General features: G+C 47.4%; 1 protein-coding gene across 1 annotated transcript in view; it reads right to left on the reverse strand.

Moving 5' to 3' along the window:
* Positions 1-1,327: 1,327 nt before the first annotated feature.
* The window catches only part of cpne2 (copine II), a gene marked incomplete at both ends in the record, with an annotated part of 57,429 nt that continues 31,620 nt past the window's right edge, over positions 1,328-27,136 (reverse strand). Inside the window, 3 exons of the mRNA XM_083654542.1 lie at positions 1,328-1,435; positions 15,167-15,403; positions 26,132-26,265. Of these exons, the coding sequence (XP_083510668.1) occupies positions 1,328-1,435; positions 15,167-15,403; positions 26,132-26,265 (479 nt within the window). The remainder of the gene's footprint in view (positions 1,436-15,166; positions 15,404-26,131; positions 26,266-27,136) is intronic.

The following is a 27,136-nucleotide window of genomic DNA, read 5'->3' on the forward strand; positions in this document are numbered from 1 at the left end:
CACAACTTTAGAAAATTCATAGCAACATGTTTAATACAAAGTTACACAACAATACACGTCATAGTACAACTAAGTACACTATATTTAGCACTGCATAAAAGGTACATTAAAAACATGTCATAAACATTGGCTTGTCAGAACCTAAGTAACATCATATAAATATACATTCGATATAATGCATGTCAGAAACACCTCTTCCGATTTCGTTCCACTTTAGAAACTCTTTACGCAACAACCAACCACACATCAAGACTTCTGGTCCAGTTCAACGAATCTCATCGTTCCATATTTACAAAATCAGATAGATACCATATCATTTTGGAAAGTAGTAATAATAATAATAATACTAATCATGCGTTTGTGATCATCAGCATAATTTTGGAAACAGTGAGTAGATATTGGCGACATGCAGGTTGAACCGAAGTCTTAAGCAGAGTCACTGACGTACAAGGATTTTGCAAAGCTAGCAGAATCGGCCCGGCGCCCACACTTCAGCATACATAACCCATTGATACCTGATGCAGCATTTGCGTGTATATCCCTCATTTGTGTGCGTATCCCTTTAAGACCGTGAACCGCGTTAATGCGGTTCACGGTCTTAAAGGGATACACACACAAATGCTGCATCAGGTATCAATGGGATAATACCACATCTGTCCTGTGTTAGTTAGTGTTGGAGCTGACACCATTGGCCTATTCCTCCTCTGCTTTTTCACATCTAAAATCAAGACCTCTCAAGATGACCTGGAGATCCAAAATTGTGGTTTTAAAATGAAAAATTCCTCATTCATCCTCTGAGAAAACACCCTTTATTTGATCCTGTGTCTGTAAAGGATCTATATCACAAAGTGTATTTAGACGACTGATATATTTCAACTTAGTGACTGACTTTACACTGAGGAGTCGTATGTATCATGGTATCAATCACATAAAACACATGCATGAAGGAAGAATTCTAGTTCTCAGTTTTCATACTCTGGAAAAAGGCTGATATATGTACATATATTCTGTATCTTTTTTCCTGCATATCGATTAAATCATTTGGAGACACCTGCTGTATCAACGTTGTAGACATGCAAGGTCTTTTACATAATTATCATATTTCTCACTGAAGAAACGGATGGAATCACACTGGAGAACGGACCAAACATGACTCATTTTCACATATATACTGCTGCATGGGGATGTCTTCACCTTTTTGATGTTCTGTCCATGAGTCAAAATGTGTTCACAGCTGATGTAGACTCTCTGGTTGTATTGTTTGCCATGTATGAGAAGAGAGGTTTTGTTGGAGATGTTACAGCATGTGAGCGAGGGGCGGGGCCTCTCACTCGGGCGCCGCCTTGTTGGGCGGCGTGTTCCGCTGTTTGAAGTACTGGGTGACCTGCTGAGGCAGCTCGGCCAGCACCGACTTGGCCAGGGTCTCCTTGGGTGCCTGGCAAAAAAACACACATACAGAGTGGGAGGGAGAGAGAGTTATTTTAGATTGAATAAATTAAGGTAAGTAGCAGAGGAGGTTTTTCCAGTGAGGCATAGGAGGATGGTCCTCCTCTATTAGATTGGGGATTTTATATAAAAAAAAATATTATATATTTTTTTTTATTTTTTTTTTCATTTTTCAAAAAAAAATTATAATAAAATATCAATCAAATGTGTTTTTTCTTATGTGCAGACGCTCATTTTTCCATTCATTATATTCTTATATGCTTAAACAACAGTGACCTGAACTGATGGAAAGGAGAGCTCCATGCAGAGAGTCACTCTGGCCCTGGTCCCAGCCTTTAGTAGGCAGATAAAAAAACTTCGCCCTGTGGGTGTTTATTTATTTGGTCATTTATCTAATGAAAAATATGATTGGTTGAAAAACACTTGCAATTCACAGAAACCTGACAGAAACACGTGAGAGTGATGTGTTTTCCCACCAATCACATTGAGCTGGAGGTTCGCACGCCCTTACCCTGGTTAAACCAGGTGAAATCTAATTGGTTGTTGTTTGGATAGATGGCTGACAGTGATTGACATTCTGTATTGTCCAATGCTGAATAGCCTACGTCTGAAAATCTTGTTGAATCCGCAGCGCTCCATTGGAAATACAGGAAATGAAGACCTGACAGGCTAATAGATAGATTTACAGACAGTAGCACCTATATTTTCCCCTTTCTCTTTTCCTATTAACCTATCTTTTATATTATCAAGCAGTAAGTTAGCTCACAAGCCAGACAGTCGTTGCATTGTATTACGCAGAGTTTAGAGAGGGCAGCGTGGTTCACACGGAGGACAGAGGCTCACAAGCAAACACTGGGATAATTTAACCTCATCGGCTGCACTCGCACCGGCTAACAGACTGCATGGATATTCAAGTAAGTCAATTCAGTTCGAGTTATCCGGGTCTTCTACTAAATTCGGCGTCCACCAAGCAGTGCTACTTTTTCGTATTATATTGTTTTATGCTGAATAGCCCGCCATTTGGCGATCTTAAACTCGCACATTTTTTAACTGAATTTGGCAGCGCGGAACCAGCGTGGAACGAAACAGCAATTTGCATAGCAAATTGCAACGAAACATGCAATTTGCATGTTTCGTTATGAAACGAATCTTGTAGCCTATGTTGGACGTAGTGAAGTGTTTTTGATTGATTTGTTCATCCATCAAGCCTTTTACTGACAGACTAACTAACTAACTTAAGTTTGATGTTGCCTGCTGTAACAGTGTGGATCTATAAAGCGGTCTGTAGCCTAATCATTTAGAAGAAATAAGGAATCGATTGGGACGAAGCATGTCAACCTAGGATGTCGGGAAGGGGGGGGGTAAATAACGCTCCAAAGTTGATGAATTGGAATGTAACTAACATGTTGATGCAGCAGCACTGTTGAGAGTGTGTCCCCCTGTACTGATAATGATGTTATCTATCACATCCGCTAACCTGTTGCTCGTTGAACAAGTCTGCATTTATCAGCTCAGCTGCACCGTCAAGCTAGACGTAAGGGGGAAGAGGACAGCAGAGAGAGAGAGAGAGAGAGAGAGAAAAATTGCCCACCCAGTGCCCAATTCGGTGTCTGTTCTTTTATTCCTGGTGGGAATCTTTTGCTTTGGATAAGGATTTCTCTGCTGACTGCATGGATTTCTTTTGTGCACAATCTAATGTGCTTTTCGCTTAGGTTACTGTAGGCTACATCACCTTCCAGACGGCTTCTAGAAGAAAAAAATGCTTTTAAATGAGCTGTTTGATAAAACTATTTATAAACCTTATTAATAAAAATGCTTATAAATGAGCCATTTAAATTAATTAATTAATTAATTAATTTGACAAATGAAAGACTGATGCTGATTTGCAAAATGCAATTTAAAATGTGCATTTTTTAATCCATTTTCATATTCTTGCTTATTCGTTTTCATATTATTTGTCCTTTGCATAATTCATTTCGCCTTTACTTTACCATTAGACAACTGTTTTACTTAAAGCACAATTATGCCACACTGTATACAGGTATGGCGCGCACACGAAAAAAAAAAACACCCAAATTTTTTTGGGCAGTACTCACATTATAAGCTGCAGCAGTGATCCTTCTTTATCATCACCAGTAGTTTGAACACTGATATAAATAAGCTGATGAAGGAGACTAGTCAGTCCCTGACTCTAGCTAAACTCACTGGTAGAAATCTCACCTGGCTGTCTCACTCTTTATGTTGTGTTATTGTCAGTGTGAATACAGTGTGTAGAAATCAGAAGCTTAACTCCCAACAGCTCATAGCTCAGTCAGCTGAGCGGCTGTGTCGCTGTCTCTGTCTGACAGGTAGACTGTTGGTTCGATTCCTGATGGAGGAGACATATTACAGCACTGCCCTGTCTTTAACATCACCAGCGTAGCGCCTCCTACAGGCAGATACACAGAGCGACACAGCGCCTCCTACAGATCCACTGAAATGGACACTGTGGACAGACTGCAAAGAGATCCAGACATGTCATATACTGAGTCTAGAGCAGTTTTTCAAAAAGTTATTTTTACGCCTAGCAGCAGCCAGGTGGAGCAACCAGAACAGTTACATAAAACATATTTCCGATGTCAGTAAAATTTCAGCTCTCTGTGATTTTCTGTCTCATAACCCTCTGCTCATGTCTCTGCAGAGGTCAGGGGGGGAGAACATCCCCCCCCTTAGCTCCAGGCAGTGCCAGCTGAACAGGATTAGAACCCACAACCTCTGGCCCCAGTGTCACTGTGTGTATTATTCCTTCACACCACCAGCTGCCCTTCACACTCACAGCTCTTCTCCGGGCGCTCTTGTCTCTTCCCTCTGCCTGTCATTATTCAAAACTGACTGAGGCTCGAACCCACGACCGCAAAAGTGGCTGAGGCCTCAATATTGCCGGGCAGCAAGCCTACTCTCTGTGCCACCAAGTCAGACTGATTGAATGAGGTTTTCTCAGGGCTTTAAATGACTCTTTCCTCTGGCTGTCGACATTCAAAACTGACTGAGGCTCGAACCCACAACCTCAAAAGTCACTGTGGCTCAAACCCACAAGCACCAAACTGCTAGACAGCAATCCAACTCTCTGAGCTAGTGGGCCATAGTGATTAAGACTAGACGATTAAAGTATAGTCTTTATGCATCTTAAAATATGTTTTGAAGGGACCTTTTAAGTTGAATAGTATTTGAATTATATTAATATGACGTGAGTTTCTATTCGCCTTGCACAGAAAACCTTTTACTTTTATAAAAGGAAAAGGGGCTAGTGCCGCACTAGCTTCCTCCCCTGTTTCCAAGCTCACCAGCCACCACTGGTAAGTAGAATATCTCCAGTTTCCTCTCAAACTTCCCTCTCTACTGTAGATCAAGGACCATAAGAAGAAGGATACAAATAAATAGAGGGAGAAGACGTCACAGCGTTAAAATGTTGGATTGAAATGTTCTATTGAAGTGAGAGGAGTGGGCAGGTAAGTCCCTCTATAAACCATCGTATCTGTGTGTCCCTTCACCTTTGATCCATAAGCCAGGTTAAAAATCACACCCAGGTGCTGAAGTAAGCGGTGCAGGCATACACTATATATGTGTATATACTGTATACTGTTATATATATGTATATATAAATATACAGTATATATATATACAATTATAATTATTAGATATATATTATAGAGCTGCTCATCCAGTTAACTGTGGCTTTTCACAACCATCTAAAAGTGTGAACTCTGGGTGTGGACTTACAGAAAACGCTGCCACAGTGTTGATGTGATTATAATTTAGCTGGTAATTGTAACTGGGCACTCTGAAGTGTAGATCAGAGGTTCTCAAAGGTTTTTCAGCCAAGGACCCCTTACAAGATAGACAATATACCGGGGACCCTCTCATTCTGATTTGTGATTTTGGGCTAATGGCTAAGCTTAATTGTTTCCATGGTAACGTGCTTGACTTTTAAATTGATAGGTTTGTTAGATTAGAATGTAATCCATGAACCATTTTATATTTAAAGCCTAACATATTTTCGTTGAAATATGCTTTTGCAAAAAAAGAAAAAAAAAGTTTTATTTTTATTTTCCTTTAAACTTTTCGCGGACACCCTGGCAAAGTGCCACGGACCCCTGGGGGTCCCAGGATCCCCATTTGAGAACCACTGGTGTAGATCATGTAAATTCAAATGCTTTGTCTCTTAGATCTATGGGAGCTGATGAAAGCTAGAAAAACCTCTAAATCCCTGTTTCCTCTTTTCCCGAAAATGTTGCCATGGCAGCCATTACATATGATGACAACAATGACAATAATAGACACCATCCAGCCAGTAAAAATGAGATTTGAAACCACTATATGCTCATGCTTGAGCTTGACTGAAAATATCATGTGTTCACAATTCTACACACCAATCACTCCTTTTATAAAACAAGATGTTTTCACTGGTACTAATATGGTATGAAACAATCTAGTGTAGATTGGGCTTCAGATTCGGTTTAATTTTGGATGTTCTGAATGTCACGCATTAATATTTCATTTTCTTTTTACCAGAGCAAAACATACTGGTGAAGCTGTTTGCTCTCATAACTGGAATATAACATAATTTCATCTCTGAAACAACTCATTGGTTTCTGATTAGTGATTGATTTATTGGCCGGCTCTTGGAACAACGCCAAATTCCAGCATCATGTTTTTGCAGTAATGACAATTTTCACTCTCTTGACCTTTTTTTTTTTTTTTTTAACCCTTTCACTGAATCACTTTCGGCTGTATTGATTCATCTTCTAATGCACCGGTCCGCAACCCAAGTGACCTATAAGTTACGCAACAGGCTATTTTGAACGCAGCATTCTGAGTCACTGGTAAGCTATCAAACTCCATCGCTGGCAGAATGCAACCGCTGCTCTCGTTGTGAACGTGGAAAAGAAGAAGAAGAAGACCGTTGATTCATGTGTTGACTTCAGCCACAACAGGTAGAAGATCACCAAGCTTCCTCCTGGCATCTGTACAGTATGTTCAGCCTCCAGTTGACTGATGCTTAATTGTGTGACTTCTACCGTAGTGTCTGGTGTACACGCGCACACTGGCTTTCTCTTATGCACAACTCTGTGTCTCTGTGCAGCCTAGAGAGTGCATACCATAAGCACTGCATTGCAACAAGCTTATGGGGGGGGGGGGATGAAAATGAAAATGATTGAGATGTTATCAGATATTATTCTTTTTTACTATTATTATTTGTATTATTTTGTGTTTATTTAACAGATCATATAGCATATTCGTATATGGTGCCTATTAAATATCTGTGGCCTTGAAAAAGACTTTGGTCTTGACTTGGACACCGCCATAGCAAATCCAAACTACAATCACTATAGAATATAAATCTAATGTAGCTTAATTGATAGCGAATAACGTCTATTACAGCAGTTCAAAGTTCAAATAAAGATAACTTTATCTGTGCGTCACTCTATGTCTCTCTCTCTTCCTCTCTCTGTCTCTCTCTCCATCTCTCTCTCTCTCCCTGGCAACCTTTATCTCTCCCTCTCTACGCCTCTCTCTCTCTCTCTCTCTCTCTCTCTCTCTCTCTCTCTCTTTCTCTCTGTTGCTTTCTCTCACCCTCCCATCCAGGACATGATGGAGCAAAGCCAGAAAACACTGTCTGTTCCTCCCACCACCGAGGAAGTCAGCTCACCCACTAGCAGCCCACACACCAAAATCTGTGTGTGTGTGTGTGTGTGTGTGTGCGTGTGTGTGTGTGTGTGTGTGTGTGTGTGTACGTATGTGTGTGTGTGTGTGCGTGTGTGTGTGTGCGTGTGTGTGTGTAGCTACAATCTGACTAGCAACAGGCTGCCATTTGGTAAGTGCCAGACGGCGATGGGGTGACATCATACTGTATCATTAGGTAATGCCTCGCTATCACAGAAGTAAAATGGAGTCAAACTGACATTGCTATAATCACGTCAGTGAGTCAGAACATTATCGCTCCTTATTTCCAGTTCAGTATTCAGAGAGAAGCTCGTCTATAAAGGTACAGGACGCACAAAAACGTTAGGGTTGTGCTACAACCCAGGTTTTACGAGTGAGAACGAGAGCTCTCACTAGTGCCTACTTCGCTGCGTACGCAGCATTATGGAAGACTGTCATTTTTGCTCCAAAAATTACTTTTACATTAAAACCTGACCACGCCCCTTTAGGTGACGTGGTGCCCCCCTGGGCTGACTGGGCCTCCCACCTCGCCCCCGTGACTACGTCACGGCCAGTCACCCCAGGGGCCGCCACTCATTTCTTCCAGCCAGCTGAGATCCGACGCACCCAGAGACGCATCGACGCAGCAAGGCTGGGTAGTGAGAGCTCTCGTTCTCACTCGTAAAACCTGGGTTGTAGCACAACCCTAACGTTTTACTTCGTTTCGAACTCAAGCTCTCACTAGTGCCTCCATTCAACCGACCTTGCTGCCGGGAGCACCCCACAGGGCGACCCGAAAGGCACCGGTGAACCACGGCCATATGGCAACGTTTATGCCTAACCGTCTGACATATTAGAGTGGCAACGATACTACTTTCTTGCCACCGACAGCACCGCGTGCACAAACTGCGAACCGGACACGTCGAGACTGTAGTACCTGACGAAAGTGTGATGAGAGGACCATGAGGCCGCGGCACACATGTCCTTCACCGACACACCACGCAACAACGCAGAGGATGTCGCAACACCCCGCGTAGAATGCGCCTTGATACCCTCCGGGGGAACCTTGCCCACGGCAGAGTATGCCAACGCGATCGCCTCCACTATCCAGTGTGATAAGCGATCCTTGGAAAGGGGTCCGCCCTGGGCCCTTTGCCCAAAGCAAACCAACAGCTGATCTGTAATGCGTAAAGCGCGCGTCCTAGCCACATAGGCCGAGAGCGCCCTTACGGGGCACAGCATGTGCAAACGTCTCTCCTCACCCGAACTGAACGGCGGGGGACAGAATGCCGATAAGTCTATTACCATAGACCTATAGCTGGCATTAATATTCTTGGGCTGGTACGCCGGGTTAGGTCGCAACGTAACCCTGCGCCCATCGTCCCCAAAAACCATACAGGCCTGCTGTACCGAGAGGGCAATCAGGTCACTGACTCTCTTCCCTGACGATAAGGCCAGCAGCAGCGCAGTCTTTAAGGACAGAACCTTTAAATCGGCGGAGTCCAAGGGCTCAAACGGATGACCCGTTAGCGCGTCCAGCACCGTAACCAGGTCCCATTTGGGAAAAACGCACCGCACCGGCGGGCGCAGTTTACGCGCCCCCTTCATGAAGCGCGAGACCAAAGGGCACACCCCCACGGGGGTCCCTTCAATCCCCATGTGGCAAGCCGAAATCGCGGCTACGTACACCTTAAGCGACTGCGGGGACTGCCCCGCGTCAAGCAAGCTTTGAAGGAAACAGAGAACTGGACGCACGCTGCAGTTCACTGGATCCACACCCTTACTTGTGCACCATCGCGAAAAAACCCGCCACTTGTACGCATACTGGGTGCGGGTCGAAGCGGCCCTAGCACTCTGAATAGTGCGCACCACATTGTCAGGCAAGCCCTGTGCTAGCAACTGGTCCCGTTCAGGAGCCAGACTGCTAGCTTCCACCTGCCTGGGGAGGGGTGGAACACCTCCCCCTCCGCCTGGGACAGGAGATCGGCCCGCACCGGCAATGCCCACGGCGGGCCCTGCGCCAGGGAGACCAGGTCCGCAAACCACGTCTGCCTGGGCCAGAACGGGGCCACTAGAACGAGCCGGAGACGCTGTTCCCTCACCCTGTCCAACACCTGACGGATCAGGGGGATCGGTGGAAACGCATAGAGCCCCTCCCGTGGCCACGCGTTCGCCAACGCGTCGTGTCCCAACGGGGGGCTGTCCTCCTGGATTGAGAACCACAATGGGCAGTGCGTCGCGCGCCGCGATGCGAAGAGATCGACGCGGGCACGACCGAACCTGGCCCAAATCTGTTCCACCACCTGAGGGTGGAGGCACCACTCCGTGTGACGGGGGTAGCCTCGAGACAGCAGGTCGGCGCCGTAATTCAGCCGTCCCGGCAGATAGACCGCCGACACTGACAGGAGACGGGGATACGCCCACAGGTGAATCTCCGCCGCTAACCGGTTCAAAGCCTTCGACCGCACACCGCCCTGTTTGTTCAGGTGGGCGATCGCCGCCATATTGTCCGAGCGAATCAGCACATGGCGTCCATGTATGACTCGCTGGAAATGAAGCAGAGCGAGGCGGATCGCCTCCAGCTCCAAGACGTTTATGTGGCGATGCTCCTGGGCTTCCCACCGGCCGTTCGCCGACAGAAACCCGCACACCGCACCCCAACCCCAGAGGGAGGCGTCGGTGCGAATCACTAGCCTGAGCGGGACCGGGCCCAATCGAGTGCCCCTCGATAGGTAACGGGGGTCTGCCCACATGGCCAAAGCCAGGCGGGCCTGACCTGTCATAGGCACCCTGCGATGACGGTCCCTGGCTGGATCCAAGCGCAACGCAAGGAACCAGATCTGGAACGGACGCATGTGTAGCCTCCCCAGGGGGAGCACATGCAGCGCCGAGGCCATCAGGCCCAACATAACTGTGCACTGAAGCACTGACACCGAGGAGCATCGACTTAATGTCCTCGCTGTCCGCACCGTGCGCGCCTGTCGCTCCCGCGAAAGGCGGGCTCGCATAGCCCGGGAGTTCAACTCGAGCCCCAGGAAGATCGCCGTCTGTTCTGGGGCGAGGCAGCTCTTTTTCCAATTCACCATAAACCCTAAGGTTTGCAGGTGATCGGTCACCACCTTGGTATGTTTCATGGCCTCGATCCTCGAGCCGGCCACAATAAGAGCGTCGTCGAGGTAAAGGAAGATGCGAACCCCTCTCGCGCGGAGGGGAGCCAAGGCCGTCTCCACGAAAGCCGTGAAGGTTCGCGGGCTCAATGACATGCCGAAAGGCAAGACACAGAACTCGTAAGCCTTCCCTAGGAAGGAGAACCTCAGGTATTTCCTGTGTCTCTTGACCACGTGGACATGGAAGAACGCATCTTTCAGGTCCACGGAAGTAAAGAAATCCCCCTGTCTCAACGCGTTGAAGAGGTGGGGAAAAGAGAGCATTCGGAACGGGAGCTTCCTCAGCGTCTTGTTGAGGCGCCGGAGGTCCAGAATTGGACGCATGGAGCCGTCCTTTTTGGGCACGACGAAGTACCTGTGGTAGAACCCCGAGCGTACCTCTGCCTTGGGGACCGAGCGGATCGCCCCCTTGGCGAGGAGCGACATGACCTCCTTGTGGAGTATGTTTATAAACTCCCCCTCCACGACCGTATCGTGGGTCCCGTCGAACCTGGGTGGGGCCCTGGCAAACTGCATGGCGTAACCCTTCCGAAGGGTGCGCCGCAGCCACGGGGACGGGGAACACAGACGCTCCCAGGCCTCGAGCCTGTCGGGCAACGATGGTCTGTTTAGTATATTGTTGGGCACCGGGGGACCCGGTGCTTTGGTTGGGGAAGAAAAAGGGGGGGGCGGGACAAACGAGGCTAAGCCCCCCTGCCGGTTTCTTACGCGGGCTCCGCCTACTGACGTGCCCTGTGAGCGTGTTGAACCGGCGAAACCCCCCAGCCGTGCGGCTTTCGCCGGCTGGGGGGCGTAAGGAGGCAAGCCTCTCTTTTGACCGCGGGATGCGGGCTCGTCCGCTCGCGCGGTCCCCAGGAGAGCTCCCGACCAACGATGGGCCCATGGCACCATCGATGGTGGGCTTGTCCCGGGGGCCTCCTGACGGCGGATAAGCGATCCAAGGAGAGCTCCCGACCGGGCTCGGGCGCTGGGCACCGAGGACGGTGGGCTTGTCCCTAAAGCTACAAGCCGAAGGCTGGCCCTGAAGCCAAGCCCTGGCGAGCTGGGTTGGGTTTCCCCCTGCTGAGTCCCAGACCGAAGTTGAGCGCTGAGCTCCAACGACGGTGGGCTCATAGCCCCCCCCCTTCCCCAGGGAGGTGACTAAGTACGGGACTGGTTACCCGCTCCCCGCGCACCTCCTCGTTTTGGGGGACGGGGGCCGCGTACCCTGGCCTGCCGTGGGACGAAATATGGGCCCACCGCGGCTGGGTGGGGCGCATCCACTGGGGGCGCCCTAGCCGGTGAGACTTGTACCCGCTGACGTGGGGCGGTCCGCGGCGGCGGAGGCCCGGGAGGACGACTCTGCGCGCGCGCTTGGACCTGGAACCGGCGGTCCTCCCCCTTCGCCCGCTTGGGCAAGAAGGAGCGGACCGCCGCCGAGTCCCTCTTAGTCGTCTCCAACCGCTGGGCCAAGTCTTCCACGGAGGAGCCGAACAGGCCCCCCGGGGAGATCTGAGCCCCCAGCAGCCTCCTCTTATCCTGCTCAGGGAGCTGGGTAAGATTTAGCCACAGGTGGCGGTGGGTGAGAACAGAGAAGGCCATGACCTTCCCACTGTTCTGCGCCAGGCAGTCCACCATACGCATGGCGTAATCCGTGGCCATCCTGAGCTCTGTAAACAGCTCGGGGGCAGGGTCACCTTGCATGTCCCGCAGGAGCACCACCTGGTAGCCCTGCAGAATGGCCAGGTTGTTGGTCATGGCGGCGGACTGCCCCGCCGCCAAGTACGCCTTTTCGGCCAACTTGGCTGTAAGTTGGCACGCTTTAGAGGGCAAAGCAGGCCTCGCGGAGTTAGGGGCCAGGTGTCTGGCCACCATGTCCTCGATAGGAGGCATCGCGGTTAACGCGAGTTTATCCGCCCCCTCTAAGGCCGACCACGGAGCCATGCCCGCGCAGAGCGGCTTGGCCTCCTGAGGCCTTTCCCATCCTGACTGCACCGCGCGAACCACGTCTATACAGACCGGCAGCCGGGGCTTCGGGCGAGGTGCCTGTGGTGCCTGGAGCGGCTGGTAGTAGCAACCCCGCAGCACTGATTCGAGGGGCGGAGGTGTTTCGGCCCGAGCGATGCCAAGCTTAGCTGCAGCCCTAGACATTACCCCCAGAAACTGCTTCTGATAGGGCTCGTTGAGGCTAGCCTCCGAACGGGTCCCTAACAGAGAGGTGGTCGCGGTCGCGCGGTCCCAATCCTCCCCGCCAGACAACTCCTCTTGGGGGGCGTTCTGGGGGGGAATGATGGGGTCATAGGGGAAAACCCCCCCCTGTTCTAACACAGGGTCGATGGGCTCGTCCCCCCAGTTCAAACTCTGCCGTTCGGGTAGGACCGGGGAGCCCTGCTCTTCAGGTAACTCCTCTTCCTCCGAGCGGTCAGACCCACCGCACGCGCCTCCCTCGGGAGGTGCGTGGCTAAGCCGCGGGCCCACCTGGACAAAGAGCATAGCTCTCTCCCGTAAAACGGCCAGGGTAAAGCCCTCGCATGCCCGGCAGAAGTCTGACTTCAACAGGGCGTCACTAGCATGGTTGTGCCCGAGGCAAAACACACACTGGCTGTGGCGGTCCTGGATCGCCAAAGTAGCCTCACAGCTAACACAGCTCTTGGCTGTCTCCCTCTGTCTCATGTCAGCCGCCCGGTTCATTGTGCGAGAGAGCGGAGCTAACCCGCCAACAAGATCCGCCGACTGTACAAGAATTAGCGGGAGTTTAACGTGTAAGCTGACTGTTTACAGTCGCTTGCAACGGTAAAGATGCTGGAGTGCTAAGCTAGCTGCTAGCTGCACGAGACGACTAGCTAGCTATCTATTTAACGTTACTCCAGCCGGAGAAACGTGCGCGCGCTAACGCTAGTAGCTGGCGCCTACAGTACCTAGCAACAGCAGCACAAGCACGGATGCAAGCTAGCTAACTGTGACAACTGTGCTAAATAGCCTGTTGTTCTAGTGCTTAACGGTACAAGCTATTCTGCACGTGTGCAACCTAGCTAAAAGTTATGAGTGCAGACCTGAGTCTTGCGCTCGAGCCAAACAAACGTTAACCCAGCCGGGGAAACGTCAATACATGCACTGTACGGCGACAGTGATACAAGCACTGCGCAGCGGCAGTATTATAAAACAACAGTTAGCAAGAAGATACTCTTAGCTTGGATGACTTGATCCGATGCCGCTGGTGAAGAGAACAGGAACGGGTCCCCGAATCCTGATTTATCTCGTCCACGCGAACCTCTCGAAGGCGGGCAAATTAACCGGAGCGAGTCTATTTGTCCAAACTCTGAAGAGCGCTGACTTTCGAGCTAACCGCGGAGCTTAAGAAAACGACGTCCTCACACTGGCTGGAAGAAGCGAAGAGTGACGGCCCCTGGGGTGACTGGCCGTGACGTAGTCACGGGGGCGAGGTGGGAGGCCCAGTCAGCCCAGGGGGGCACCACGTCACCTAAAGGGGCGTGGTCAGGTTTTAATGTAAAAGTAATTTTTGGAGCAAAAATGACAGTCTTCCATAATGCTGCGTACGCAGCGAAGTAGGCACTAGTGAGAGCTTGAGTTCGAAACGAAGTAAAACATGTCTTTATTTGTCACAATGCACCAATGTATGTTGCACAAAGTGCTCAGAATAATGGACAACATGACACGCCCCCTACACAACCTACTGGCTGAACAACAGAGTGTTTTCAGTCAGAGGCTCTGTCAGCTCCCCTGCAGTAAAGACCGTTACAGGAGGTCTTTCGTGCCCACAGCAATAACCATAATAACTCCCATACATGCAGAGAGAGGAGACTCCTCCTCTCCCTCTCTCCTCCCCTCCCCTCCTATCAAGTCACTACTAAACTCACATTGCTTATGCACACTGCACACTGTACACTTTGGTAACACTTTACAATAATGTTCAGTAGTAAGTCATTTATAAGCTATTAGTTAATGATGAACTGATGATGAACTAATCATTTACAAAACATTCATATGCATTTGTAGGTGATTAAGTTGGAAGTCATTCAAAGTTTTTATATTCCAACATGTCTCTATACACATTGTGTTAACCCACTGATACCTGATGCAGCATGTGCGTGCGTGTATATCCCTTTAAGGCCGGCTGCGACGCAGAGGCGTAGTGACGACGTATATCGTTGTTTCAAGACATGTGGCCGATAAAATGCATCGTGATTCGCTGAACTAGACGTGGCGGAGGTGAAATGCATTGTGGGTTTCGTAGTTTTTTTCTTTTTCTTTTTGCCTGGACGACGGTGTGGAAAGTTCTCCAAAGCTGAACTACACACACACACATGCTTAGAGGCGCCCGTGAAATTTGTCCTCCGCATTCTTCCCATCCTGGCTCGTCCTCCTCCACGGGCTGGCCAGGAGCGCTGGGCAGCTGCAGTGAAGCTCCCCGGGACCAACTTCTTCCAACCGCTGCTGGTCAGGCAACCATCTTCTTGCATGTTTTCAGTGCGGGTCCATATTGATGTTATAAGGAGGAGGAAACCCCAGGGGAGCACAGGGAGAACATGCAAACTCCAAGATAGCCCACCTGGACACTAGGCACGAACGCATGAGGAGACATACCCCCAGTGCCAACAGCGTCCCAGGTGAGAATCAAACCCAGGACCTTCTTGCTGTCAGGCAAAAGCGCGAGACAGGAATGCTACCGCTGCACCACCGTGTCCCCCGTCATGAAAGATGAGTAGAACTACGGTATGTAAAGAGACGTTCTGGTGAAAGAAGGCTGCTTTTGTTTTTAAGAATATTCATGTTTGAATGCAGTCCTGTCAAGACTAGTGAACAGGTGCCAAATAGTTTGAGCAAATACTTATGCAGGTGCTACACAGAATGTGACGGTGTCCAACACTTACGTTGCGGAAGTCCCTGAACGGGACAAACTGCACGATGTCCCGCACGGCCTCCTCTCCCGCGTTGGACCTCAGAACGCTGGCGTCTCCGTCCAAGAACTCCATGGCAGCGAAGTCGGCGTTGCCCACGCCGATGATGATGATGGACATGGGCAGCTTGGCCGCCTGCACGATGGCGTGGCGCGTCTCGTCCATGTCGCTGATGACGCCATCTGTTATGATGAGGAGAGTGAAGTACTGCTGCAAGGGCACGAGACAGAGAGGAGGGAGAGAAGACACAAGAGAAGATGACGACTTATTTATTTCACATTGTTGGACTTGGCCAATTCCCCCTGCTGTCCCGGTCGCTGCGCCACCCTCTGCCGATCTGGGGAGAGTTTTAGACTAGCACCATGCTTCCTCTGATACATGTGCAGTTATGGAGGAAAGTAAAATGGCTGCCATGGCCACCACAAGGTGTTGGCCAAATGGCTCCCTTTCTGAAAATGTTCAGAGCCCCAAATTGTACAAGTACGCCAAGTTTCATGCTTTTATGAAAAAGTATTTTCGAATCACCTGGACGACCAGTTGACGTATAGTGCAGAATTTCGGCCACAGGAAGTGTAATTTCTGTAACTATTTATGCCACCTTATTATTTGCATTTACATGATTTTTGTCCCAAAAAGGTTTTTTTGGGCCCCTGAGACCAAACGGCCCTGAGTTGAACTTGAACGTGGCCCCTCTGCTTTTGAGATGGCACAAGGTAGAAGATAACAGGTAGAAGATAACAGGTAGAAGATAACAGGTAGAAGATAGCAGGTAGAAGATAGCAGGAAATCATAGTGTAGCTCCCGGCCTAACAGGCAACAGTTCAGTATGTCATGTCTGACCATGTAACCAAGCAGGAACCTACATGCACACACACACACACACACACACACACACACACACACACACACACACACACACACACACACACACACACACACACACACACACACACACACGGGAGGCTCTGGAGCCTGTCTATTTAATGTGCTAACAGCAGTGCTCATTAGAGAATCATTGATCACACAGACAGACAGGGATGCTCACACACTGGGACACACACGCACGCGCGCGCACACACACACACACACACACACACACACACACACACACACACACACACACGGCCTAACGCATACATGGGCAACATACGGCCCGCGGGCCGGCGCCCCCTGTGTAGCCCGCGATGGAATTGCAAAAAGATTTTTTTTTTTTTTTTTTTTTTACAGTGCACTTGAACGCAACATGCAATATACCCGCTGAATAAGTGTCCAAATGTTCATGTCATTCTGGGCAATACTCTTCTGTTATAGCATTTCAGTCTGAAATATGGAATATCTTTCAATAATATTTATGACTAAAAGGCTAAAAGTAATCTCATGTGTAAGAAATGACTGTTCTACATTGAAGTAGAAATTTAAATAATTAACTTATTTAGCTTCAAGAGTGCATTTTTGTTCTTGTGTGACCCTCAACACAGGCTTTGAGAATCCCGGGCCACTTACTGATACTTATGCTTAAATTAACCCACTCATATTTATTTCAAGAAAATATTGAAAAAAAATTCAAGTTTATTTCAAGAAAAACATTTTGGCTAGTGGAAATTCTAATTGGCTGGTAACTTTAAAATCTAGCAGCCATATTGGCAGGTGGTGAAAAAAGTTAATTTCAAGCCCTGCAGGGAGAGCAGGTGGTGACATAGGAGTGAGTGAGGAAAAGGATCAAATATTGGTGGTTAAGACTGAATAATGACATCACAATTGTTAATTTAAAATGAGTTATTCCTCTAAACCTGGCTTCAAATGCCCCAAATTTTTCGTGCTGGCGCCGTTCAGCCCTCAGCAAAATCTGGTAGCGAGGACATTTTTTTGTGGCCCTCTCTATCATCAAAGTTGCCCATCCATGGGTTACGGCATGACAATATTTGTTCGGTCCCCGGCAACAATCTGGGTTTCTCATGTGGCCCCCCATGAAAAATAGTTGCCCACCCCTGCCTTAGATGGTAAATCATCTCTTAGTCCTCTGTGACAGTATTCTCCTGTGTGTCTGTGTACCCTCTAACACAGGGGTGGGCAACTATTTTTCATGGGGGGCCACATGAGAAATCCAGATTGTTGCCGGGGGCCGAACAAATATTGTCATGCCGTAACTAAGGTGGCCCTGAAGTGCAAATCACAACCGCAAATCAGAAAACACAACGACAAATAAGAAAACACAACGACAAATCAGAAAACACAACGACAAATAAAAAAACACAACGACAAATCAGAAAACACAACGACATTAACCAAACCACAACGACATTAACCAAACCACAACCACATTAACCAAACCACAACCACATTAACCAAAACACAACGACATTAACCAAACCACAACCACATTAACCAAACCACAACCACATTAACCAAAACACAACGACATTAACCAAACCACAACCACATTAACCAAACCACAACCACATTAACCAAACCACAACCACATTAACCAAACCACAACCACATTAACCAAACCACAACCACATTAACCAAACCACAAACACATTAACCAAACCACCACAACCATGGTTGTCGTTGTGTTTTCTTATTTGTCGTTGTGTTTTCTGATTTGCGGTTGTGATTTGCACTTCAGGGCCACCGTACATAACCCAGGGATGGGCAATTTTGATGATAGAGAGGGCCACAAAAAAAGTCCTCGCTACCAGACTTTGCTGAGGGCTGAACGGCGCCAGCGCGAAAAAATTGGGGCATTTGAAGCCAGGTTTAGAGGAATAACTCATTTTAAATTAACAGTTGTGATGTCATTATTCAGTCTTAACCACCAATATTTGATCCTTTTCTCACTCACTCCTATGTCACCACACTCTCCCTGCAGGGCTTGAAATTAACTTTTTTCACCACCTGCCAATATGGCTGCTAGATTTTAAAGTTACCAGCCAATTAGAATTTCCACTATCCGAAATGTTTTTCTTGAAATAAACCAGAATATGAGTGGGTTAATTAAGGCATAAGTATCAGTAAGTGGCCGGGATTCTCAAAGCCTGTGTTGAGGGTCACACGAACATGCACTCTTGAAGCTAAATAAATCCAAAACCAACAAGTTAATTATTTAAATTTCTACCTCAATGTAGAACAGCCATTTCTTACACATGAGATTACTTTTGGCCTTTTAGTCATAAAGATTATTGAAAGATATTCCATATTCCAGACTGAAATGCTATAACAGAAGAATATTGGCCAGAATGACATGAACATTTGGACACTTATTCAGCGGGTATCTTGCATGTTGCGTTCAGGTGCACTGTAAAAAAAAAAAAAAAACTTTTGCAATTCCATCGCGGGCCACACAGGGGGCCGGCCGTATGTTGCCCATGTGTGCTTTATAGTAACGTTCAGTCATAACTCATTTATAATTAAGCCCATAGTTAATGAACTAATCATGTACAAAACACACACACAGTCACATATTTTATATACTGTATATGTTGTAAGCCTAATTTTTGCCATCACAGCTGCTTTTTACATGTATGGGATAATACAGGCTAATATACAAGGTGTCCCAAGCTCTGAGTCATTATAAACTCAATTAGCTACAGAAGCTAATGTTCACATTCAGTCCTTGTATATTTCTCTCATGTGTTCGTCATTCCTTTCCTCCTCTGTGTGTCTGTGTGATTGAGAAATGAGATGCAGGTGGTGTTCATCCTAATTGGCCTGGTCAGGTGTCAGATTGCTGCTGGCTGATTGGCTGGTGGAGAGCATTTAAGCCAGCTGATGCCATCCTGTCGCCCCTTGCTCTCCTCATTCCCAATGATGATGGCTGCTGTGCTGACTGCTGTGTTCTGTCAGGTAGGAACTGTGTGTAGACCTAGTAGTTCTGCAGAACTTTATTAAGATGTGTCTTTATCTTGGTAGACCTGTGCAGTCTAAACTGTAAATAGTTACCTTCCAGATCTACACTTTTGTACACTGTAAATAACACTTACCCAAGTAGCAGAAAGTAGGGGGAGAAGCCTTTTAGTTTTTTGTAACATTTTCTCATGTTTATTTTGTAGGAGCTTATAGGTAAGAGCTGTGTCTCTTATTTAATCCATCATTTTCTTTTCTTAGGTAAATTTAAGGCTGGGGATTAGTTTGATTGGTTAGTTGTGTTGGGGCCATGCTGTGCTCTGAAACTAAACCTGCAACTTGTGAACTTGTGATGGTGGTTTGGCTGATCATCCTTGGGAGTGGGAAGAGTGGGGTTACTTTTGTGTTGTGGTCCGGTTCCCCGAGGCCGGTTCCTAACATAATTGGGTGCTCGTCTGCTTTTCTCATTCGTCAGCACGTCGTCTGTGTGTGTGTGTATATATTTTATATGTTTGTCTGGTTGGCAGTCTTTGTGCAGGTGGTAAGTGCAAGCCGTCTAAATCAGTGATACAGACGTATTTACAAGTGTCACAGAAACATTTCAAAGCCACATATTGAGAAGAGTTCATAGCTTCTCGACGTCGGTGTTAAAAGCTCGACGCTGCTCATAAATGCCTCTTTTCATCTGAAGTCTGTGCTGGTGATATTTTTTCCGGGTTAGAGCTCTCAGCCGTCAGAGCGCCACTCTGGCCAAAGGCTCGGTAAAAAATATCACCAGCACAGACTTCAGATGAAAAGAGGCATTTATGAGCAGCGTCGAGCTTTCTAACCCCGATGTCGAGAAGCTATGAACTCTTCTTCTCAATATGAAATGTTTCTGTGACACTTGTAAATACGTCTGTATCACTGATTTAGACGGCTTGGGAGTCAGAGTGACAGGCAAGTCTATGTACGGAGACTCTTGTAGGGTAGCATAGTCTACACAGAAAGAGGAGAAACGGTGCTACTGACGGCCCTGCCTCGTCACACCCCTCCTCAGTCTTACTGGTCCCCTCTGACCGGCTCCTCCTCCAACAAACATCTCCACCAGCTTTACCACCATGAGCTTCCTCAGCTCCATGCAAAGGCACCTTGACTAACACCATTTACCACCTGCACAAAGACTGCCCACCAGACAAACATATAAAATATATACACACACAGACGACGTGCTGACGAATGAGAAAAGCAGACGAGCACCCAATTATGTTAGGAACCGGCCTCGGGGAACCGGACCACAACACAAAAGTAACCCCACTCTTCCCACTCCCAAGGATGATCAGCCAAACCACCATCACAAGTTCACAAGTTGCAGGTTTAGTTTCAGAGCACAGCATGGCCCCAACACAACTAACCAATCAAACTAATCCCCAGCCTTAAATTTACCTAAGAAAAGAAAATGATGGATTAAATAAGAGACACAGCTCTTACCTATAAGCTCCTACAAAATAAACATGAGAAAATGTTACAAAAAACTAAAGGGCTTCTCCCCCTACTTTCTGCTACTTGGGTAAGTGTTATTTACAGTGTACAAAAGTGTAGATCTGGAAGGTAACTATTTACAGTTTAGACTGCACAGGTCTACCAAGATAAAGACACATCTTAATAAAGTTCTGCAGAACTACTAAAGTAGGTCTACACACAGTTCCTACCTGACAGAACACAGCAGTCAGCACAGCAGCCATCATCGTTGGGAATGAGGAGAGCAAGGGGCGACAGGATGGCATCAGCTGGCTTAAATGCTCTCCACCAGCCAATCAGCCAGCAGCAATCTGACACCTGACCAGGCCAATTAGGATGAACACCACCTGCATCTCATTTCTCAATCACACACACACACAGAGGAGGAAAGGAATGATGAACACATGAGAGAAATATACAAGGACTGAATGTGAACATTAGCTTCTGTAGCTAATTGAGTTTATAATGACTCAGAGCTTGGGACACCTTGTATATTAGCCTGTATTATCCCATACATGTAAAAAGCAGCTGTGATGGCAAAAATTAGGCTTACAACATATACCGTACAGTATATAAAATATGTGACTGTGTGTGTTTTGTACATGATTAGTTCATTAACTATGGGCTTAATTATAAATGAGTTATGACTGAACGTTACTATAAAGCACACATGGGCAACATACGGCCGGCCCCCTGTGTGGCCCGCGATGGAATTGCAAAAGTTTTTTTTTTTTTTTTACAGTGCACCTGAACGCAACATGCAAGATACCCGCTGAATAAGTGTCCAAATGTTCATGTCATTCTGGCCAATATTCTTCTGTTATAGCATTTCAGTCTGGAATATGGAATATCTTTCAATAATCTTTATGACTAAAAGGCCAAAAGTAATCTCATGTGTAAGAAATGGCTGTTCTACATTGAGGTAGAAATTTAAATAATTAACTTGTTGGTTTTGGATTTATTTAGCTTCAAGAGTGCATGTTCGTGTGACCCTCAACACAGGCTTTGAGAATCCCGGCCACTTTCTGATACTTATGCTTAAATTAACCCACTCATATTCTGGTTTATTTCAAGAAAAACATTTTGGCTAGTGGAAATTCTAATTGGCTGGTAACTTTAAAATCTAGCAGCCATATTGGCAGGTGGTGAAAAAAGTTAATTTCAAGCCCTGCAGGGAGAGTGTGGTGACATACAGTAGAGTGAGTGAGAAAAGGATCAAATATTGGTGGTTAAGACTGAATAATGACATCACAACCAGTGGTGTAGTCTACCTTTTTTCAGAGGGTATACTCTGACTCTGACCCCCCCCCCCCGGAGGCGTGGTTTCGGCCGGAGGTGGGCGGAGATTCGACCCATTTTTTGTTGTTGTTCCTCCCCAAATTTGCAGAATAGCTTCAGCCATCAGCTTCATCTTGCTTCTTCGGTCGCTATTCTGTCTCCTGAAGATTTGTTTGCCGACGGGGAGAAAGCCCCACATGATAGCCACCCGTCAATCTCTCTCTCTCTCTCTCTCTCTCTCTCTCTCTGCTCAACCTGTAACACCATTTTATTTTGAAATTCAGTTGACTTTGCCATTTCCCACGGATATTGTCGCGTTTTTCTTTCCTGGCTTGACAGAAAAAGTCTGCCTTCACGCGCCTTGTCGGCTTGAAAATAAAACTCACGTAAAAATCGACGCAGCAGGCGAGGCGTGGGTACACGGAAGGTTCACGTTGAGGCGCCCTGTGTACACAGCCTCATTGACTAAAAAGGACACCTATTTAAAAGCGTGGGTAAAGGCAAGGCTTGGGTGCTGTGTGTGAACGTAGGGTTAACACACAGAGCGCACAGGGTGAATTTTATGAATGGAAATTGAAAACGATACGTATCATAGAGCATTTCCCAGCGCGCATACGCAAATCTGAGTCATTTCGCAGTGTGTATACTGCGTATACCTGCGTAGCACGTAGACAACACCCCTGATCACAACTGTTAATTTAAAATGAGTTATTCCTTTAAACCTGGCTTCAAATGCCCCAATTTTTTCGCGCTGGCGCCGTTCAGCCCTCAGCAAAATCTGGTAGCGAGGACTTTTTTTGTGGCCCTCTCTATCATCAAAGTTGCCCATCCATTACGGCATGACAATATTTGTTCGGCCCCTGGCAACAATCTGGATTTCTCATGTGGCCCCCCATGAAAAATAGTTGCCCACCCCTGGCCTAACGGCTCCCCAGTAGGTGGTGTGTACATGATGCTGTCACATGATGTTGTCACATGACGTTGCCTGTTACTCCTTCCTGTGTTCAGCCCCTGTGTGAACTCACTGTAATCAATCAAGAAAGAGACACAAATCTATTTTTCCGCCATTTTTCTTTACAGTAACAAAATGTCCTCGCGAGTCGCGACACTGGATTTCTTAGTTGCGTTTCCTCATCCATTTGTTCTGTGCAGGGTGACAGGGTGCAATTAGGGACAAAAAGCACCGTGGGACGTGGGTGCATAATGATACCCAGCTACCGCACTCTCCTCGCATTTGAGACATGCCAGTGGATAGCACAGAAACACTGTGGTGCCACCAACCCCCAGACTGTTACTCTATAACACAAGTAACACACCTCTAGCACCAAACCCCAGGCTGTTACTCTATAACACAGGTAACACACCTCTAGCACCAAACCCCAGACTGTTACTCTGTAACACAAGTAACACACCTCTAGCACCAAACCCCAGGCTGATGACCGTGCTGCAGCTCAGCTTGACCCTATAGCTGTCAGTGAACTGAGCGACAGTGAGAACAGAGCACAGGGCAGCTAGTTAGTCACAGTTAGAAACAGCTTTCTCACTTAGAGGTTTCTTCGTCGAATGTCAAATAAGTCGTTCCAGTGAAAAGATTCCTATTTGCCAGAGCGAGCCTTGCTGTATAGATTGATGGCTATGCTAACAGTAAGCAGGGAGCTACGCTAACAGTAAGCAGGGAGCTACGCTAACAGTAAGCAGGGAGCTACGCTAACAGTAAGCAGGGAGCTATGCTAACAGTAAGCAGGGAGCGATGCTAACAGAAAGCGGGGGGCTATGCTAACAGTAAGCGGGGAGATATGCTAACAGTAAGCAGAGAGCTATGCTAACAGTAAGCAGGGAGCTACGCTAACAGTAAGCAGGGAGCAATGCTAACAGTAAGCAGGGAGCGATGCTAACAGTAAGCAGGGAGCGATGCTAACAGTAAGCAGGGAGCTATGCTAACAGTAAGCAGCGAGCTACGCTAACAGTAAGCAGAGAGCTACGCTAACAGTAAGCACGGAGCTATGCTAACAGTAAGCAGGGAGCTACGCTAACAGTAAGCAGGGAGCTATGCTAACAGTAAGCAGAGAGCTATGCTAACAGTAAGCAGGGAGCTATGCTAACAGTAAGCAGCGAGCTACGCTAACAGTAAGCAGAGAGCTATGCTAACAGTAAGCAGCGAGCTATGCTAACAGTAAGCAGGGAGCGATGCTAACAGTAAGCAGGGAGCGATGCTAACAGTAAGCAGGGAGCTATGCTCACAGTAAGCAGGGAGCTACGCTAACAGTAAGCAGGGAGCGATTCTAACAGTAAGCAGCGAGCTATGCTAACAGTAAGCAGGGAGCGATGCTAACAGTAAGCAGAGAGCTACACTAACAGTAAGCAGCGAGCTACGCTAACAGTAAGCAGAGAGCTACGCTAACAGTAAGCAGGGAGCGATGCTAACAGTAAGCAGGGAGCTATGCTAACAGTAAGCAGAGAGCTATGCTAACAGTAAGCAGGGAGCTATGCTAACAGTAAGCAGGGAGCTATGCTAACAGTAAGCAGGGAGCTACGCTAACAGTAAGCAGAGAGCTATGCTAACAGTAAGCAGGGAGCGATGCTAACAGTAAGCAGGGAGCGATGCTAACAGTAAGCAGGGAGAGCGATGCCAACAGTAAGCAGGGAGCGATGCTAACGGTAAGCAGCGAGCTATGCTAACAGTAAGCAGGGAGCTATGCTAACAGTAAGCAGGGAGCTATGCTAACAGTAAGCAGCGAGCTATGCTAACAGTAAGCAGGGAGCTATGCTAACAGTAAGCAGGGAGCTATGCTAACAGTAAGCAGCAAGCTATGCTAACAGTAAGCAGGGAGCGATGCTAACAGTAAGCAGCAAGCTATGCTAACAGTAAGCAGCAAGCTATGCTAACAGTAAGCAGGGAGCTATGCTAACAGTAAGCAGGGAGCTATGCTAACAGTAAGCAGGGAGCGATGCTAACAGTAAGCAGGGAGCTATGCTAACAGTAAGCAGGGAGCTATGCTAACAGTAAGCAGGGAGCGATGCTAACAGTAAGCAGGGAGCTATGCTAACAGTAAGCAGCGAGCTATGCTAACAGTAAGCAGGGAGCGATGCTAACAGTAAGCAGGGAGCGATGCTAACAGTAAGCAGGGAGCTACGCTAACAGTAAGCAGGGAGCTATGCTAACAGTAAGCAGGGAGCTATGCTAACAGTAAGCAGGGAGCGATGCTAACAGTAAGCAGGGAGCTATGCTAACAGTAAGCAGGGAGCTATGCTAACAGTAAGCAGGGAGCGATGCTAACAGTAAGCAGGGAGCTATGCTAACAGTAAGCAGCAAGCTATGCTAACAGTAAGCAGGGAGCGATGCTAAAAGTAAGCAGGGAGCGATGCTAACAGTAAGCAGGGAGCTACGCTAACGGTAAGCAGGGAGCTAACAGGGAGCCAGTGAACCAGTGTGTCTGTATCTTTTCTCAAATATGATTCAACTGCATCAAAATAAACCAAATAGATCACTCTCTGATACCTACAGATAGCAGAACAGAGAGAGAAGGAGCAAACAGAGCAACTACAAAACAACCTATACATACACATACACAAATAGATGTATTCAGAACATATCGCCCCTCCTCCCCCCTGCTCCCCGCGGGACCCCCAGGAGCTTCGCTTCTTGTGGAGATGCCGCTGATGCCGAGCGACTCTTCTACTAATGTTGACGAAATTAAAAAGAGGTGTGTGTGTGGGGGGGGGGGGGGGGGGGGGGGGGGCTTTAATGCTCTCATCACTTGCCTTTGAACAGGCTGGATGGGAAATGAGAACATCACATTTGTAGAGTGAACCACCTGCTAAATTTAACTCTAATTGAAAGGGGATTTTAAAGGCGTTCTATGGGAGTTGTTGGGCGAGCTAGAGAGAGAGAGAGAGGAGGGGAGGGGCATTAAAGAGTTGGAGTGAGCGAGAAAGAAAGAGGGGGAGGGAGAGACAAAGATAGAACGGCTGATAGTGATGAAGATGAAGAGAGGTAAAGAGAGATAGCAGCGTCTTGGGTATAATGACTAATAAGGGAAGAGGGAGATACGACGATCTTCAAACTACCTCGGTAGACTTTGAACAAAGAGACGACAAAATAAATACACATACACACACGTGCGCACAAACACACCCACAGGCACCCCCCGTCCCCACCCCCCCCCCCCCCCCCACACACACACACACACACACACACACACACCCACACACACTTGTATTACTATAATTAGGACCTTCTTTTCCTTTCCAGGGGCTGAGATTTCTGGCATTTCTGGCATATATATATATATATATATTAGTATTGTCACTGACCGCTGCTCTTTCTTGCTGCAGGGCCTGCGTAGCAAAGCGGGCTACGTGGCTAATGATGGGAGAGAAGTTTGTCGGGCCATAGAAGCGGATGTGAGGCAGACAGGCTGAGTAGGCCTTGGCGATCCCCTCCACGCCTGGAGACAGAGAGACACACACAAAGAGAGAGAGAGAGAATTCAAACTCTAAAACACCTTCACTGGCACAATACAACATTTGTATTAATGATCATTGACGATTGATAAAACAATCTCAGATTGAAAGACATGTGAGAGAAGGTGAGGCCAGGAGAGAGACAGAGAGAGAGGGAGAGGAAGAGGAAGAGGAAGAGGGGCCCAACAGATAGGTCACACATGAAAACACTTCAAACAGCCTGATGTGACTCTAAAGCACATTCATCTCCAGACTGAAATGAGACGTGTCTGTTTGAGGGCCAGAGGCTGATTAACATGAGACTCTTAACCAAAGTATGGTTTCATACCAACACCTTCTCTTTTGTGTTGTCATCATTCCCATCCTGCTGATTTGATACACATTCTGAAAAAGAGGTGAAACGCTGCCACAATATGTTGGACACAATTCTAGGCATCTGCTATTGGAACAAAATTGGCCTCTATTCTACTGTCGAAATAATCGTTCAAATTGGTACTCATATGGTGCTCATATGATGCCATATACTGTAATACTGTGTCTGGATGTTTCCATATTGCACCTTCAAATAGAGGTTCTACACAGCATCAGCAGCAGTTACACTAATCACGTTTCCCTCTTACGAACCTTTCTTTTTAGAGTGTGTACTGGATGCTGTGCTGGCCTTTCTGTGGGGGGGAGGAGAACACTGTAATGTTCTCAGTAGCAGGTTCATCTGCTCCTCTCCAAAAGAGAGGTAGGTGTGGATGCAGACGTTACGCTTAATACCTTCCAACTGTATATCTATTTAGAAGAAGCACCTACACCTGGAACGACCTTTTCCACCAACTCATCATGGCCCACTTGAAAATGTCAAAA

The sequence above is a fragment of the Poromitra crassiceps genome, assembly GCF_964638095.1.
Source record: "Poromitra crassiceps genome assembly, chromosome: 18".
NCBI lineage: Eukaryota > Metazoa > Chordata > Actinopteri > Beryciformes > Melamphaidae > Poromitra > Poromitra crassiceps.